The sequence below is a fragment of the Hippoglossus hippoglossus genome, chromosome 19, assembly GCF_009819705.1.
Source record: "Hippoglossus hippoglossus isolate fHipHip1 chromosome 19, fHipHip1.pri, whole genome shotgun sequence".
Classification (NCBI taxonomy): Eukaryota; Metazoa; Chordata; class Actinopteri; order Pleuronectiformes; family Pleuronectidae; genus Hippoglossus; species Hippoglossus hippoglossus.
The window spans coordinates 14,705,508-14,722,660 of record NC_047169.1 but is presented as its reverse complement, the minus strand read 5'-3'; the positions used below and the strand labels follow the sequence as shown (position 1 = coordinate 14,722,660).

Sequence of the window (17,153 nt, the reverse complement as noted above, 5' to 3'; positions counted from 1 at the left end):
TTCAGAGCTTCACAGGCTCAGTCTAGAGACTGTGCATACAACAACAATTGTCTGGGCGCTTCAACATGCTCGATCTAAAGGAAAGTGATTAAAGGAAAGCAAAACAGAAACTTGGCAATACTGTTTCCAGCGGGAGACTGAAGTCAGCCGAAGGAAGCTTCTTTGAAACCCCACCAAAAACTATTCTACACTGCTCATCCATGCAGCAGACCCCCAAATATAAATGTAAATTTATAAATCACACATCCTCATCATTTTTACTCATTTTCTTTGACCTCATTGACCTTCCTTAGCAATGGTTTAAACCAGCTCCTAATACCTCCTTGGTAGTAGATTTAATTTTAATATGCATAGCTTTATCTAATGCTATAAAGCAATAACACATGAAAGCTTCCGCAGGGAGTGAATGTTTTTCATAAATGTATATTTCATGTTTTCCTGGGAACGCAGAGGATATATCGTGGTTTTATTCAGTGGATCCTACTTTATCTCTTTAGAAAAAAACATTCCTATGGTGATTACGTCTGTGCAGGAGAAAGGCTGAAAAGCATATACTTAATATGAATAATACAATATTTATTAAGTGCATTTTGCTGTATGATTATTAAGCTCCTGTCCAGTTATGTAATTTCAACTGTTCACTTTATTAAAGATAATGTTTGTTTCTACATCTGAATTTCGAATTAATTTGTAATAAATTTTTAACATCCTATGTTTTTTCTATCACATGCAAAGCACTTTGAACTACATTTGAATAGTTTGAAAGATGCTATATAAATAAAGTTTGATAGGTTGTTTTTTTAGTTTATTGGTTAATTTGTAAATGTATTGATTGTTTGATTGGTTGATAGTCAAATCTCACATAAATAACATTTGAGGATAAAACAAAAAAGTATAATAATAAACTTTATTTATTTAGCACTCTTCAAAAAATAAATTCCATTCCAATTCATAAACAAACAACAATCAGGAAGATTGTAGACTTCTAGAAGGAGTACATTCTAAGGTACTGAGCATTTTCAATATTCAGTTTTTATCGCTTTATTTGGCTGGTTTGGTCTATGAAAACAAAATAAAATGCACATAATGCAGAAAACTGGCATTCCTTGTTAAGTGTTTTGTGTATTTGTTGGCTCCAGTTAGTGTCTGACATCTTAGATTTTTTATTATTTTAATGGTTTTGACCTTCTGTCGGACTTCGTTTTCTTCTCCCAGGAAATGAGACAAACTTTAGACAGACTCCTGCATTAGAAAGTGACATTATTGCGAGCAAAGCAATGAAATGAGTGTTTACATAGTTTATGCAAAGTAATCTCACTGGGCTGTCACACTGTCCTCTGGTTAGTCGTCTTCCTGCAGAAAAATGTTGTCCTTAATTACTTCTCTGCATTTTCAGAATCATTGAAAGAAGTCACACATTATATCTGCTAGTAAACACAAATGATGATTCACTGCCTCACTAACCACGTTAATATCCTGATGCTTTTATAGTCAGTAAATACTTGCAGATAATGAATAATCATAGACTGTGTATTTAGATGGATGATGTGTCTTCACGTCCTCCTGTTGTCGGAAAAAATACATCTTGAGCTTTTGACGTTATTGCAGCCATAGTCTGCCCCCCAAAATCCCCCCCCAACAATAGAATGCCAGTAGTGTTTACGATGAAATGATCCCGCAATAGCTGGGGCTATTTGAGTGCAAGCTCAGGGTTTTGAGAGAAAGCTTTGCAAAATTTTAAAACAAAAAGTCCTGATCTCAAACAGAAAGACCAATCTCTTGAAAAACGCTTATCAGAGTCATTGGAGTAGCGATCAAATAACAAGCAATTAAAACCAAACTTATAAGAAAACTGAACACTTAACACCAGTGTGATAAGAACTACCTAAAGTGACAGAAACTGTCTTTTTCTAGTTTTGTCCATGTCCCATCCACTAACTTGGAGAAGGCAGGGTATAAGACCAATACTGCAGCCAGCCACCAGGGGGCGATCAAGACAAATTTGGGTTAACTTCTCCTGAGTTGTCATGTCATCCATCTTCATTTACAGTCCATGGATCAGATTGACTGAAATGGCTGATGTCATGTCTTGGTTTTATATTTCACTGTTCATATTATGACTGGAATCCACAGCACAGATGGGATCATCGTCATCATCCCTCTCAATGTTGAGTGTGATGGTGTGAGAGGCTGTTCATTGGAAACAAACAGATGTTGACTGACAGGTGGCTGGTAGGATTTTGGGCCATAGGATCAATAGGTATTTGAATCCAGGTTGAAATAGATTTGATCCGATGTTGATTAAACTCTCCACTTCCTTCAGCCACTCAGCTCGACAGGAGCGTGTAGAGAGTTGGCAGTAAAGCAGTGCATTAACATTTCATTTGAATTTAGAGTGTCAAGATTCATCCATCAAAATGTTCTTTCTCGCGAAACTATCATTTCATCGACGTTTTGATGTAAAACTGCAGAGGATTCAGAATGTGGATTGTAGTTCTCCGCTGTGGGTTTTCAATGAGGCAGCATTTACATTTGTATTGCTTCCTGAGGCTTAACTCTGCACTGAGATACTGTAAACCTACATGGCAAAACATCACACAACATCCACTACCTCACTGATGATCACACCACTCAGTCGACTGCCGTAGGATTGGAAAGGCGTGATTTGTGTTGTCACAAGTGTGAGGCAGTCTCACAATCAGGCAACGTAATGACATCCACGAACATCGGAGGAATTTAGTGAACATCCTGGTTTGGTCAGAGGATGATTCAGAGCATTACAGTGACAGTAACTGTGGGAGATATTGTTCATAACAGTGCATTGTTGAATTAATAACACAACCTCAACGCAGGAGTGGATCGAGGGGTTTTCTATATCGGGGCCACATTTTACAAAGCCGGGCACACTTTAAAAACATGTTTTAATTACCTATGTAGGGGCTACAGTAGTGTAACTGTTTGTGGTGTTCTGTAAAGAGTAAAGCGACTATTGACAGGACAAGTGCCAAACAGCTTTCACCTGGGGCTAGTGCCCCTCTGGCCCCACCCCTGGGTCTGCCCATGACTATACGTCTACAATGTGAGTTTGATAGTTGGAAATTTATAAAAGCATTCTCAGGTTAATACAGAGTACACACAACTGTCCGTATAATACTTAACTAATTTCCCTTATAATTAAGCTAAATGTAGCCTCTGCTTAACACAGCCAGATAAAGTGTTAAATGAATATACTCAGGGGTGTCACAACAGCAACACTGTATGTATGATGAGGTATTTTTACACTGATACAAACTGCATTGCTGATTCTCAGTAATTAGGGGGAAATTAAATGATAATCGCTTGTACTTAGTAGAAAATAATTTAATTAAAATATAAATAAATTAGTAGGAAATAAGGGGCCCCATGAAATACAGCATTATCGGCGATTTTTTGTATATAAAACAAATTTTAACCCCTTCCTTTTCTGTCTTCTTATTTCTTGTCTCTTATCCACAGGGTGTCGGTGCGGACCCCCAAACTGCCCTGGCCCTGCCCCCCGACTCTAAGATGGACAAAGAGAAAGCCGAGGAGCCGTCGTTCGAGCCCACTGAGTCTGACGAGATGAGCATCAGGATAGGTAGAGCCGGACCTCACTCAGGCAAGCCTCCCTTCATATACCCACATCAAGTGTTACATTTCATTACAAAACCATGCAGCCGTTGCAGCCAGTGTCGGTCCACAAATGGTGTCACATCATTTGACTGATGCAGACTCAAAGTGGCGAGAAGAGAGGCTGCATCGACTCACCTGGAGCTTCTCTGATGGCTTTGTTTCACCTGCCAACTCTCTCTCTCTTGGTTTTTCTCCTTTCCTTTTTACTCCATCTGCCTCATCTGTCACTCTCTTCATACATCGGTCCCCTACCCTAGATTGGCTGTAGCTCTTTAAGCAATGATCCTTTGTGGCTTTGTGAGCACTGACTTTAATTCAGTCATCACACACAATGTGTATGATAAGCAAGTGAAAAATGACGTGACAATGAAAATGAAAGGACAAACAAATGCAGAAAGACTAATCAAGTAAAGGAGAAAAATAGATTTTCAAAAACGTTTGAAGGAGACGAGACAGAAAGGAAATTAGTTTTATTTTGTGTGCGTGTGTGTATATGTGTTCTCGCCTCACTGGCTGGTACCACGACAGATACAATTACATTTCAGTTTATTTGTTATCTTCAGTGAGTTCTTCAGCTATGCACCTGCTCGCTGACAGTGACACTGGAATATTAAAACCAGGTTGGAATATCAATGCAAATAGTAAAAACTATAAATCATAAAATATTGGTGCCAGTGACTAAACAGAGCCAGAACACACAAAACGACGGTCGGCGATAAGAACGGCTTTTTAATTGCTGAGTTAAATTGAAAGTGGAAATTTAACACATTAACAATTAACAGTTAAAAGTTTTCTTAACTTAAATGTAAACAGGGAAACGAAATCGCTCAGGCACCTAAATCTGCTTGTGATTCGTTAGGTACAGGGTGTGTAGGATTGGCACCAGCTTTCCCAACCCTACTGACTGCAAGTTATGTTTCCCTTCAGAGGTCTTTAATTATCTCATTTATTATTTATCTTCTCTGGTGTGGCTCATGAGGAAATGGTGAGCGCGTTCAGTTGAGACTGTAACTCCTCCCAATTTCGTGAACAGTGTCGACCTGGTAGACGGGCGATGAAAAAGAGGCGTCTTGTAGGGGGAATATTACACAAGTGAGTTACTGCTACGTTTGACTGACTTTTAATGAGCAGCAGCTAAAAGCATAAAGAGGAGGCCGCAAACACGACACACCCCCTCTCTTACACAAGTCTTCTTTGGATTCATAGTAAGATTAAAATTGTATTCTCACACAGTTCTGTGGTCGCCCATATGTGGGAAGTCAAAGGTTTAATTAACACCTCTATTTTAATGCTATTTACATTTTAAAACCCATTTTTCACATATTTATCAAAAAGGGCAATAAATGAGCAAATTCAAACAGCTCTCTTTCTGCCATCAAATAGCCGCATTTTATGGCGTTTTTTTCTATATGTCGTTACAAACAACAACAACTCAAGTTTTTCCTATTGTGACTATTAAAAAGTATTTCAACACCTCGGTTTACTTTTCCGTTTACTGCCAACAGTAGTAGCCTAAAATTGGGATTCAATTCCATCAGCCACTGTGGCACCACAAAGCACTGTGTTTGTTGCACTGCGATGTCACACTGTGATTCTTCCTAAGCGCTACATACAAATAATTGAAACAGAGACAGTGTAAACAGTAGTGAGATAAAAAAACAAACCCAAATAACGTGACCAGTGCAAATTAATCCTTTCTTTAGGAATTCTTTCTTTTCTTTTTTTTGAATAACCAGAACATTTGTAGTTTCTTACCAATCAGTGAAGGCAAGAACTAAGCAATGTATTGATGCAGAGTCCCTGACATTAGTAGCTGCTGATCTGTGTTGTTTTTGCAATTTATGCAGTATTATGGAATTTTACAATTGCTCCATGCAAGAGTAGAAATATAGTCATATAGAGATTAAAAAATATAAAATAAATTAAAATAAAATATGAAATATATACAATGTCTATTGAGTATTTACTGCAAGCATGTGGCACTGAGCACCTTTCTCCTTTAGGGACACTTAAGTAGATGTATTTAATTTAATAATGATTTGAAATAAAACATATATTATACTTTTTCTTGGGGTGTTTTCACGCCTGAAAGTCACAACAAGTTACAACAAGACTTAAGTCAATGCACAAGAAACCAGTCTGCCCCATGTGTCTTCAAATTAAAAAGATGGTGACGTGAGTCATTGCACTGAGTTCATGTGGATTTCATGACAACCACATTCTTCATTTTTTTTTGTTTTTTATTGGTTAAAAATCAAGAATGGTGCAATTCCTTTTAATTCCAAAACACAGACAAACATAATTGATCCTTCTGGGATCTTCTTAGCGTAGCACAAACCTCTCACCTCATATGACTCGCCTGATGTGTCAGCAGGCATCTCTCCAGGTTTGTCTTATCACTGACCAATTACCAATCCTGCATGATTTTTTTTTTTGGAAATGTCATTGTGCAGACAAAAGTAGAAAGCAAGCTTCCTGCTAAATAATCAAAATAGCTGGAAGATTGGGTTAATGTTTATTGGTTGTTAATGCCTTTTTTGTGACTGTGTAAGCGCATCCTCACAGTCATTTTATCTGACTCACTCCTTCTCTTATTTCCATCGCTGTCACTGTGACCTCATGTATATACCACACACTGTGATGTCATAGTTTTAATGATATAAAGTGACATTGTTGCACAGCTTCAAATGTCTGGGGAGCTGGTGGGAACGCTGGCGTCAAGTAGAGCGACTGAAAGTTTGATTGGAAGAAAGTTCTGTGAAGAAAACAACTCTGGAGTTGCCTTGATGTTATTTTCTGGATGATATCAGAGTTAGCAGCTGGAGGTGCTGAACAAAGACAAAAGGAGGAAAAAAAAAATGGACTTTGAAGAACTCGGACAAAGAAGCAACGACCATTTTTTGAGCAGACACTATGATGTTTTTCTGAAAAGTTCCAACCCAAATAGTATTTCACAACCCGATTGTTTAAAAAACGTACGGTATGAGAATGCTGTCATTCCACTGCCACTGTTTACATTCAAAGAACATTTCCTGCATCTCTCGAGTCCACAGATTGAATATGTATTCCACACACGCTCAGAGAGATCAGTTAGACGTTCATTGCATCACTAAGGCTTGCCTGAAGGCATCCGACGTCGACCAACCACATGGTTTACAGAAAAGTGTTGAAAGTCGCTGCATGTTTAGACGTGCCATTCGGTGCGGCATATCCAATCAATGCTTTTTCCTCTCATATGCACTTTCATACATCAAAAAGGATGAATAATTTATCTAAGAGAGGCTGAATTCCCACACCACTGCCCAGTGCAGGGCAAAACAATAAAGAAGAAAAGGAAAAATGAATAGGCAATGATACACTGAGCAACCAAACAAATATTGGCCTTAGTATTTATATTATGGCAAGGATTCTCAAACTAAAGTGTGGCTCGGGACGTAATTTTCTGTCTAAGTCTGACCCAAACCCAAAACATAAGTTTTTTTCAAACCCAATTGGCATTCTTTTTTGCGTGTACTTCCCCAACTAGAGCCCAACATTTCCCCTAATTACAGGCACATGCAGTGTAAATAATCAAGTGTATCGCCCATCATTTAAAAATTATGGTCCGGTTTGACTCATATGGTGCCGACTGGTTCCTAAATTCTCAGGTCAGGTATGCACAAGCTTGTCCCATCCTCCAAGGGGGTTGAAATAATGACACATGATGGCAAGATGTTAAAAAAACAACATATCATAGATATCTTCTTAGGACAAACTAAGATTTCCATTCTCACATGGTACATATGCAGTTTACAGTGTTTTCACCAAAACTGGATCTTATTTTTATGGTACAAACAGATGATTTTATTTATTTTTTTATCTTGAGAGCACAAATGACTTAATTTACAATAAATTCATATCTTCCAGTGCGTATATGACATTGCACTGCACACCTTGGAATGTCATATAATGTCATTAGTGTCTTGCTGCTCGTGTACAGAGACACATTGTGTTCATCTGCAGGGATCATTGACTGCTATGAATAATCGATTAATCGGTCAGATACTAAATTTCGTCGCCAACTATTTTGATAATGGATTCATCGCTTTATGTAGGTGTTTTTTTTTAAGCAAAAAGTAAACTCTGGTTTCAGCTCCTGAAATGTGGATATTGCCGTATTGAGGGTTTGAGAAACACAGATCTCTTTTTTTAAACCATTTTCTGACATATTATGGACCACAAACCATTTGATTAATTAGTAAACAATTGAGAGATTAATCTATAATGAAAATAATCCTAAATTGCAGCCCTGCATATATTAACTTGTTCTCACAAGATATTTATTTTGTGGGAACAAGTTATTATGTTGACTCACAAGATAAAAAAATATCAGCTTTTGGGATTTTAAGGCTTTGTGTGCAGACTTCTTTGTGTGCAGACTTCTTCACCTGTAGCAAGCTGAAGCTAATATTAGCTTATAGTCGCATCTAGCCACAGCAGTTTTGTTGAGGGAAAAAGAAACCTGCATCCAGACTCTGTATATATCTCATCTCTCTACAGCCCTGTGAACATTACTTGCAGGCAAAGGTAACTTGTTGCAGTTGCTAGGACTGAGGCGTCAGTGGTCAGTGGAGGGATTTACCGAACTGTCAATAGCTGTGCTCAGGGGAGGCTTACAGAGACGTGGCCCCTCGATAATAACTCTGACCTTTAGCCCCATGTCATCGTCACATATGCTCCTGCAACAAATGCTAATACCTGTTTTTTAGAAGACCTATAAAAAGAAACCTCGAAAACAGCAAATGTATTCATGTCATTGCTGATCAGCTTCTACGTCAGAGTCCCCGTGTGCCTGTGTAGTACGACGACACCCACGGAGCGAGGGGAGGCTGATTGCCGCCTTGGGGGCTCTTGCTGCCGTTGCTCAGATGATCCTGGAGGCTTAATCCCTCATTGGGAGGGAGTTAGAAATTTGAGAGGGAAAAATTGCATCCGGCAGAGCGTTGTAATTGTTCTTAATTGTGCTCATAATATGCATGACACGCAGCGAGGTCGTTCAAGACTTTGTTGAGCGCTAGTTCTAATTTTTGCCAGCGGCGTTAAAACCTAAACTGAAGTCGTAGGTTACTACACACGGAGACATGAAGGAATTTAATATTCACACACACATATGCTCGGCCCATTGACGTTGGCACCCACTTGCGCATATGGACAGAGCAAGGAAGCTGCACAATAGATAATTGACACTTCCTTCATTTGCAGACAAAACACGCAAGGCTAGTCCCAGTCACTGCTCAGTTCTTTAAGCTTAAAATTCACCATGATGATCTCTCATCTCACTAAATACCTCCTGCAGAGACTCATTCAGAATCTCTAATCAAATCCTTTAACATGAGTATCACACAATGACATGAACACACACAAGTTTCCATCTCCCTCTTTCAATGTCCTTTCTGTCTTTGATTTATTGTACATGATTGGTGGTTGGTCTGTCTTTTCAATCTGAAGGGATCAAGCTCTGTCTCCTGTTGTCTTCAGCTTCGTCTTAATGGAAATTAGTTGGTGGCCTCTTGTTTCCGAATGCCTCTCTGTGACACAGCAGTCACTCCCTTTGCAGCCATCACAGAAGATCGAACAAACCAAACGTCCTATTTTTGCCCTTTTTGATGTGTGGTATATGAATGTGGATGGTATGTATTGCCAATTGTACTCAATTCTATTCTGAAACCTCAATTACAGTATATTTCACTGCAAAGACAGACATCTCTTGGAAAGAATAGATTTTCTGTGCTGATTTTCAGCCCTAGGAGTCTTTCTAGTCCAAATTGTTTCAGAACAACTGGTGGAATACAGAGACTATTTTGAAAGTATTTAAAAGCCCCCCCCCATTATAATCAAAATGTGTGTCCATGTTGGATTAAGCTGTTGAATTTAATTTTTTCCCAAATATCACAGGTAACAGGCAGAAAAATGCTTACATTAGGAACATCCACATTTTTCAGTTTATCAGTTTAATTAGTACAAAGGTAAGTGTTGAACTGCCAACGGTTAAAAAAAATCTGAAAACCATTTCCAGTGATTTAAAAATAAGTTAACTACAGCAATGGAAGTCAATTAGGCTTTAAAGTTAATGCAAACATGTCACAACTGCTGTTCATGGTTTAAAATCCCTGTTTGAACAATCGGTGAGTACAGTCTTTGCAGTAGTACTGTGCATTAATGTCGAGTGACGAGATAGAGACACATGATAAAGGAAGACGGACTGGTTGATCCGATGTTCCACAGCAACATAATAAGCCGGAAACATTGAAAGAACAGACAGAAGCTGTTCTTTCAATGCAGCACAGTTTCCACACTTAAACTTCATGGAGCTGGTTTTGGATGAAATGGAAAGAAGGTGAAAGCAAAGCAAACTAGAAGTGCAAAACATTTGTGGGGACTTCTGCAACAGTGAGCAGTAGTGTAGCAGTAGTGGCAGGTGATATGATAAGAAAACTAAGATTAGAGGCCAAAATAAATGAACAAACACTTTTTGTAATGGTTATTTGCCAATTTCACTGTCAATGGATTTTACCATTTACACAGTGATTTATAAAGTGACAAATTCTAAAATCTTTCATTGTATTTATGTACTTTTGTTTGATGAATGTCATAATTTCTTTCATATTTATTAAGTTATTAATCATTCTAATTATCTCATTATAGCATCCTATATTTTAATGCACTTCATAAACTGCCCCACATAGTAAGACCAATTATAAGATATGACTGACTCAACCAGGGGCCAGTTGAGTCGCTTTCACAGCAGTACTCTAATTTTCTTTTAATTAGCTTAATAGTACCATTCAAACAGAGGGGAACTGGTAATTGACGTCATGACACAGCATGTGATTTTTGTTACAATAGAATTCTATGGCAGGGTGCAGCACTGACATGTATGCTTAAGAGTCTTCAACAGAGTTGGCTTTCATTAACTTTGAAGGGGTGACGTGATGCATGTGCTAACTGCACCGATGTCCTGTTTCACATGCTTCACCTTGCTTGTAGTTCTTGCAGTAGAAGTCTTGAAAAGTTCATCTTTTCAAGCAGCAGTGCTGGAACTGGCCAGTGAAATCCCCTTTGTGGACATATGCAGAGGAAGCAGGATGGGTGTTGGATCGATGCAGGTCCTGCCTGGTATTCAACGTCTGTGATTTCATCTAGTTGTAGAGTTTATTGCCAATGTTCTTCCCTTTAGCATTGCAGCTTGCATGGTACATTGGTATTTCTCACCATAGACATTATTTGCATTTTCATACATTTTGTTTATTTATGTAAAACTTGTCATTTTTATCAGGTAAGCTACTGAAGTTTGCCTGTAGAAACCTGTTTGTTGTGGTTACTATAGCTGCTTTCAGGCATGCTCTGAACTGCGGATAAACTCCAGCCATTCTCCGGAGGGGCTGTATGTGAGAACGCAAATGGCTGTGTCAGAGGCTGTGGAGTTTGGGGGTCAACAACCTAGTGAAAACTCTGAATAAAGTCCTAATAAGCCCATGTCAAAACACAGCAGGAGATCCTCCAAGGGATTCACCACGAGTTGATGACGTTTCTAAACGCTAAGGTAAAAAAGAATATAAATATCTCAGGATGATAAAGAGGAGCCATACACGTAGAAGACACAGATGAAGACGTGAGCTTAGAGAGACGGCAAGATTCAAGAGAAGGGCCCATGCAGGTGTTGATGTTCTGTAAACAAAAACATGTGATCTCTGCAGTGGGATTTAAATGTTACGTCCTCCCTCTGCCTGCTGTGTCACCCCTTTCTATGTTGTTATGAATTATTCTCATCGGAAAATGTCCTGCTGTGTTTCTCGTGTGTGAAAGGCAAACTCTGGAGAAAGTCCGGACCCAATTGTGTGTACGTTCTCCTGGAGGGAATGTCTGAAAATGGTATGTCTGTCGCTCCAAGCATCAGGCATGCCAACGTGTAAAAGAAACACGTTCATGTGAATGCTAAGATACTGAATAACAACCATATTGTCAGCTCGTGAAGTGAGCATGTGGCATTCTGACTATCTCGAGTGAAAAACAGGCTCTTCCTCTGACTCTACAAGCCACGAAAGTCATGTTTAATAGATCGGTGCTTTGATTCCTGCTGTTCTCCAGGTATTTGAAGTGACAGGAAGCCCCTTGTAAGCATGTACCTACTCAAGGATGCATGCATTCACACATACATGCACAAAACTATTCCCGTTGACTCTCATAGTTAATGCATGGCTTCCTAAATAATTCAGTCGGCATTAAAATAAATCAAAGTGTGCCTCTTGGCGTGCTGTTTATTCAGAATAAATTTAGGAATGCACCAAAATGAAAAATGGGATTAGACTGGAATTTCTCTGATTATGCAAATTATGAACCTACATACTCCAATTTCCCAATGTACCTCTTAATTAATGAATTCATCTTTTGTCTTTTGTCATATTTTTTTCAAGCCTTCTGGCAAAATCTGCAGCCAACTACATGACCTATATCTTTTATAATGAGGAGTCAGACATGCTGTAGATGTGATGAGAAGGCAGACGTATATATCCTAATATCTCAACAAGGTGAAACAAAAACAAAAAAACTGGTTTGATCCTAACTCTGGAAACACATAAAGGGATGGGTGTTAATATGACAGACTTTAATATCCTATACAGTAATACAAACAAATGTCAGCCTTCATCAAAATATCAGAGATGCCCAGGGTTTTCTTCTTTAAAGTGATGAAAAAGGGAGAAAAAAGCTCATGGAGTTGAAAGCCAAGTTAATTGCACTCACTAACCTGAGGGAGTAGAGATATAAACATTGAGTTGAGCAATTCCTTTAAAGGAAACGGCTGTATTTGAGCTAAGTTGGATAGTTAACACACCAACAGTCCGACAGACAATGTTCTTTTGTGGCAGGGTGGGATCCCTTTAGAAGGTGATTTTCTCTGTTGCAATCAGATTATCGGAAAATTTAACTTGCATGTCTTAGTTTGATGCTAAATACTAGTATCATAAGCTATCTATTTATCCATTGAATCAGTATTCACCTTGATACTGACCTTTTTCATGTGATTCAGGTACCTACTATAAATCTTAACCCTTTGGTCTTCTGTGCAAGGAGCTTTTTATGACCAATAGTTACATTTTTATTCTCAGGGTAACTCTAGCAGACGCAGTGATTATGATGCATGGGGGCAAAGGTGCAAGTTGGGTGACAAAGTCTATATATTGACTGTCTGTGTTAGGAGTTGGGGGGTGGATGGACCTTAACACTGATCGTTTCTTGATTGGAACCGGTCTCCTAGTTTCTTTTATTACATTACATTACATTTCATTTAGCTGACGCTTTTATCCAAAGCGATAGTGCATTCAACCATCAGGGTACAAACCCAGAACAACAAGAATCAAGAAAGTACAATTTCTTCAAGAAAGCCAAACTACAAAGTGCTGTAGGTAAGTGCCATATAAGTGCTACTAAATTATTAGTTTAGACTTGTATTCAAGGTATAGTCGGATGATCCTTACACAACCGTCACTACATTTACTAATGTACATGTAACTATGGCAATGAAGGTCGTCCAACCCTCCTGAATTACTGATTTTGACCTAAACTACAATTGTTTCCAAAACATAACCAACTAGTTTTTGTGCCTAAACCCTAACCAATGGTTTCTATCAGTGCATATGGACAGACTATGGAGTAAAGATATCTGAGAATTGCTTATTACTAAACAATCACTTTCTGCATGTACTTCACAATGAATGCATTTGATATAAATGCAAAAGTAGGTCTTGATCGTGACATTCAGTGCCTGCAAATGTTACTAAAACTTGACTCACTACAGTTTTTTCTACTACATTTCTTGCACTTGTTTTATTGTCAATGCAAAGCATTTGTAACAGCAGTATGTTTTGAATTAAGCTTTTTTACTCAAACTGTATTATGGACAAATAGAGGACAGTGAGGAGCAAATTGGCTCCTATTGTGCAAGGCTTGTTCAATGCCAGACTAGGCTTCTTAGTTCCTTCATATATTATTGCGTTAGATGGTGGTTTGTTTTCTCCACTACGAGTTTAATTGACCAGACTGTTTACTCCTGAAGGGCTTTAATGAGCTGCCTAACAACGTAAAAAGAAAAAAAGATTGTCCCCTCTGCTCCAGTTTTCTGGTTGAAAGTGAAGTTATAAAGATTTGACATCAGATGGGAACCTTTGCAAAAGATTCCAACTTCAAATAACAAAATAAGCTGCTCCATTTCCTGTCTCCACACCGGAGGTACAACAGGGGTTATTTTTGTTATCAAAAGTACGTTTAACTTTGAGCACCCATGTGCAACCAAACGTGTATCCACACCTTCCACCATAAAGTAGTTTTTGACAGTCAAAAGTATACATTTGTGACAGCTTCTCTTAAAATACCGGTGCGGTTTCATCTTTCCAACATGCAGTAGTTAAAATGATGTGTCGTGTTACAATGCCGGCCAGTCAAGGTTTTTTGTTAAAGGTGTAACCGCTACCTTTAAATTATATCCACATATTGCCATTTTACATTTTATGTAAAAAAAGAAAGGAAAGACAGAACAAAAGTGTTTAAGTAATATGCAACTCAACCACAAGCAACATTTTCAAAAATGATCAATGAACTGCACTAGTGTTCATGCCCTCATTTTGTGTTTTGCTGATGGTGGCTGGAAACGCTGTGTAACACATCAAAGCAAAATCTCCCTTTGGTGTTTACCCTCATAGAAAACCCCCGAAGGCCCATAAGGAACCTCCAGATGAACTGCTTAACCTTGTAGAGGACCACTATAAACTCCACAAGACACCTACATCCTCTTTAATTGCCACCAGGACCTCCTAAAGGCCTTCTTACAACCTCTTCACTGACAAACCTTCTAAACTACCTGTACAAAAGACTAAAGGGCCCCTAGTATCAACCATTAAAACATCCTACATGATCCTTAAACCCCCTGATTAAACACCAGAATCTCCTAAAGGCCAACTCGAAACCTTCTTAGTAAAACTTTAAGCAGTAGGACCTCAGAAAGGACCTTTTTGATTTTAGATTTTGTAGTGTAGGGACAAAGTGTCAACAGGTCTTTGTTACGAGCAGTTCTCACAAACTCAAGTGTTGCGTTCGCCCTCCATTATAAAGGATTGGCTCTACCTTGCCATAGCCGTCTCAAGTTGTGGAGATGGCAACCGTTCAAACTCACAGCAGCTTACTGTGCCTATAGCCATTGGAATTTAAATGATAAAGATTTTTTTTTAACAGCGTACATCGTTCGTAATGACTCTGTATTGTAGTTCGTTCTTAACGATACGATTAAGTTACAATCCACTTCATCTTATCTTCAATTATGGGTAAGTGAAATAAATTCTGTGACTCTGATATTCCTTCATATCTGTCGTACTTACTACGACAGATGCTACTTATCTGACTGAGAACATAAATTGGAACCAAATATTCACAACAAAATATCTTTTTATATTTTGATTGTTCACATTTTAAAAGAAACCCCTTGAATATAGCATAGTATATTTATCACTTTTTAAGCAAATCAATTTCATCACTTTTTCACACATTTTGAAGATACAATGGTAGTCCACCTTTTTCCCTGGTATCTGTACCGTGCACACGTTTTGTTGTCCAGCAGGTACAGTTCTTCTCCTGAAGGGTTGTTATCAAAGAACTTGCACAACCACTGACAGTCATGTGGCCCAATATACTGTGGGTTCATTTTAACCCCACTTCAATGCTTTTTGGACAAGGGACACTAATGTTGAATCATTTTCCATTAAACCTTAATGGACATGCAGGTTCCCTGTAGAGTGAGACCAAAGGAGTAAACACTTGAAACTTCCACTGACCGGGCTTTAAAATGTTTCACCAAGTGTGCATCTCCCTTCCTGTAATATTTATGTTGCATCTTCCTCTGCCTTTCAATTCTCCTTTCCCTCTGTCTCTGACTCAAAGAAAGTTCTTACCCTGATACTTGTTTTCACTCTTGTACTATTTCTTTCGATCTTGAGAAGTTTTGCGAGAAACGAAACTGCAGCACTTAATTAGTTGAAGAAATATCTGGGAGATCTCTCCATGCCTTGGTGGTTCCCCAGCTTGGTGGTTCCCATATATATATATATATATATATATATATATATAATTGTTGTCATTTAATGTATGTTTGTGGGTCTAAGCAAATTGGCTATAACTCATTAGGGTTTTGTTTAATCATTCTTGTGGTTTGACTTTGTGTTATGGACTTAACCCCCCGTGAGCCTGAGTGACAAGCAGCAATGGCTAATGAATGGAGAATTGGAGTAAATTAGTGTATCAAGGCTTTCCTGTGTGCATTTAATGCTCAAGTGCTTACATGAACTGAGTTACAGGTAGGGTTGGTAACTTGTTTCTGGAACATTTTTTTTCTTATTTGTTAAAATCCCCTTCACGGCCCAAAAAAATAAAGAAAGCCACTGTCAGTGGCCCTCGCTGGACTGTAATAAACACGACCAATCATTTCATTTTGTACCTGTCTTTCACTAGCCGACCTGCCCGAACTCACACTTCACATGACCAGAGTCTTCAACTGGAGAAATATAGACCGCTGAAGCAGAGACGATAGTCAGAACTTAGCGAGTGAGGGGGGTGTAGCTTTGACGAATGGTTCAATGGGAGGGGGTGAGATGTATCGCTTGCATATTTTCAAAGTGTAGCCTGCTCTTGCTAGCTTTTGGAGAATTACCAACCCCAGCTTTAAGTGAGATGTATGTGATGGAAATAATTCACCAGGGGGTCGATGTAAATGTAGGCTAAACTAGGTAGAGAGATCAGCAAACAGTGAAAATACCTGATCCTGTAGACATCTTTTATGGTGTGGCTATGAGTGGTTTGTAGATATTGAAGCAATAAGGGAGACATGATGCAAAATGAAATGATTTCTGAAAGGATTCTGAAAGGATTCTTTCGCAATTCCCCTAAATCCCAGTCTCATTGCAGTAAAGGTGGAGTAAAGTTAAGAAAAAAATCCACCCTCAGACATTAGTAGGTAGTTTTCCTTGTATCTTTGAGTGCACTTAACTGAACAAATGGAGATGTCTCTCTTTTGGGTTTTTCAATCACAGATCAAAGGCATATTTTCAAACCTTCCTACAAAGCACTGAGAGCCCACATGTAGGAAATCTCAAGATGCAAAGGAAAAGGAAGGTACAAGACAATACATGGAAATGGACTGAACAAGTGATAGTATCAATAGTACTATAAATGAGTACATGAGTGTTGCTGTTGCTTTGATTTGATTTTTAATCCACGTGGTTGTGGTTGTGCTGTGTAGTTGATGATCGCGTGTGTGTGTGCGATCGCGCCTTTTTCCCAGAAAGTGTTTTGACATGTCACAGTTGGAAAAACAAAGGTTGTAATAATACAATCGATGACGGCTGATATCCATGTGATGTTTTTGCTTTAGCAGAATTAATGATGTAAACATTATACATTACACAAAAATAAAGATTCCT

The 17,153-nt window shown here is 38.6% G+C and overlaps 1 protein-coding gene across 3 annotated transcripts in view; it reads left to right on the top strand.

Annotated features, from left to right (window-relative positions):
* LOC117753113 (zinc transporter ZIP11-like) overlaps window positions 1-17,153 on the top strand; it is a 115,630-nt gene that overhangs the window by 64,439 nt on the left and 34,038 nt on the right. For 2 of the 3 annotated variants that reach the window (XM_034570999.1, XM_034571000.1), the window contains exon 5: window positions 3,496-3,637. In XM_034570999.1, coding sequence (XP_034426890.1) covers window positions 3,496-3,637 — 142 coding nt within the window. The remainder of the gene's footprint in view (window positions 1-3,495; window positions 3,638-17,153) is intronic. The other variant, XM_034571001.1, reaches the window with a different exon arrangement.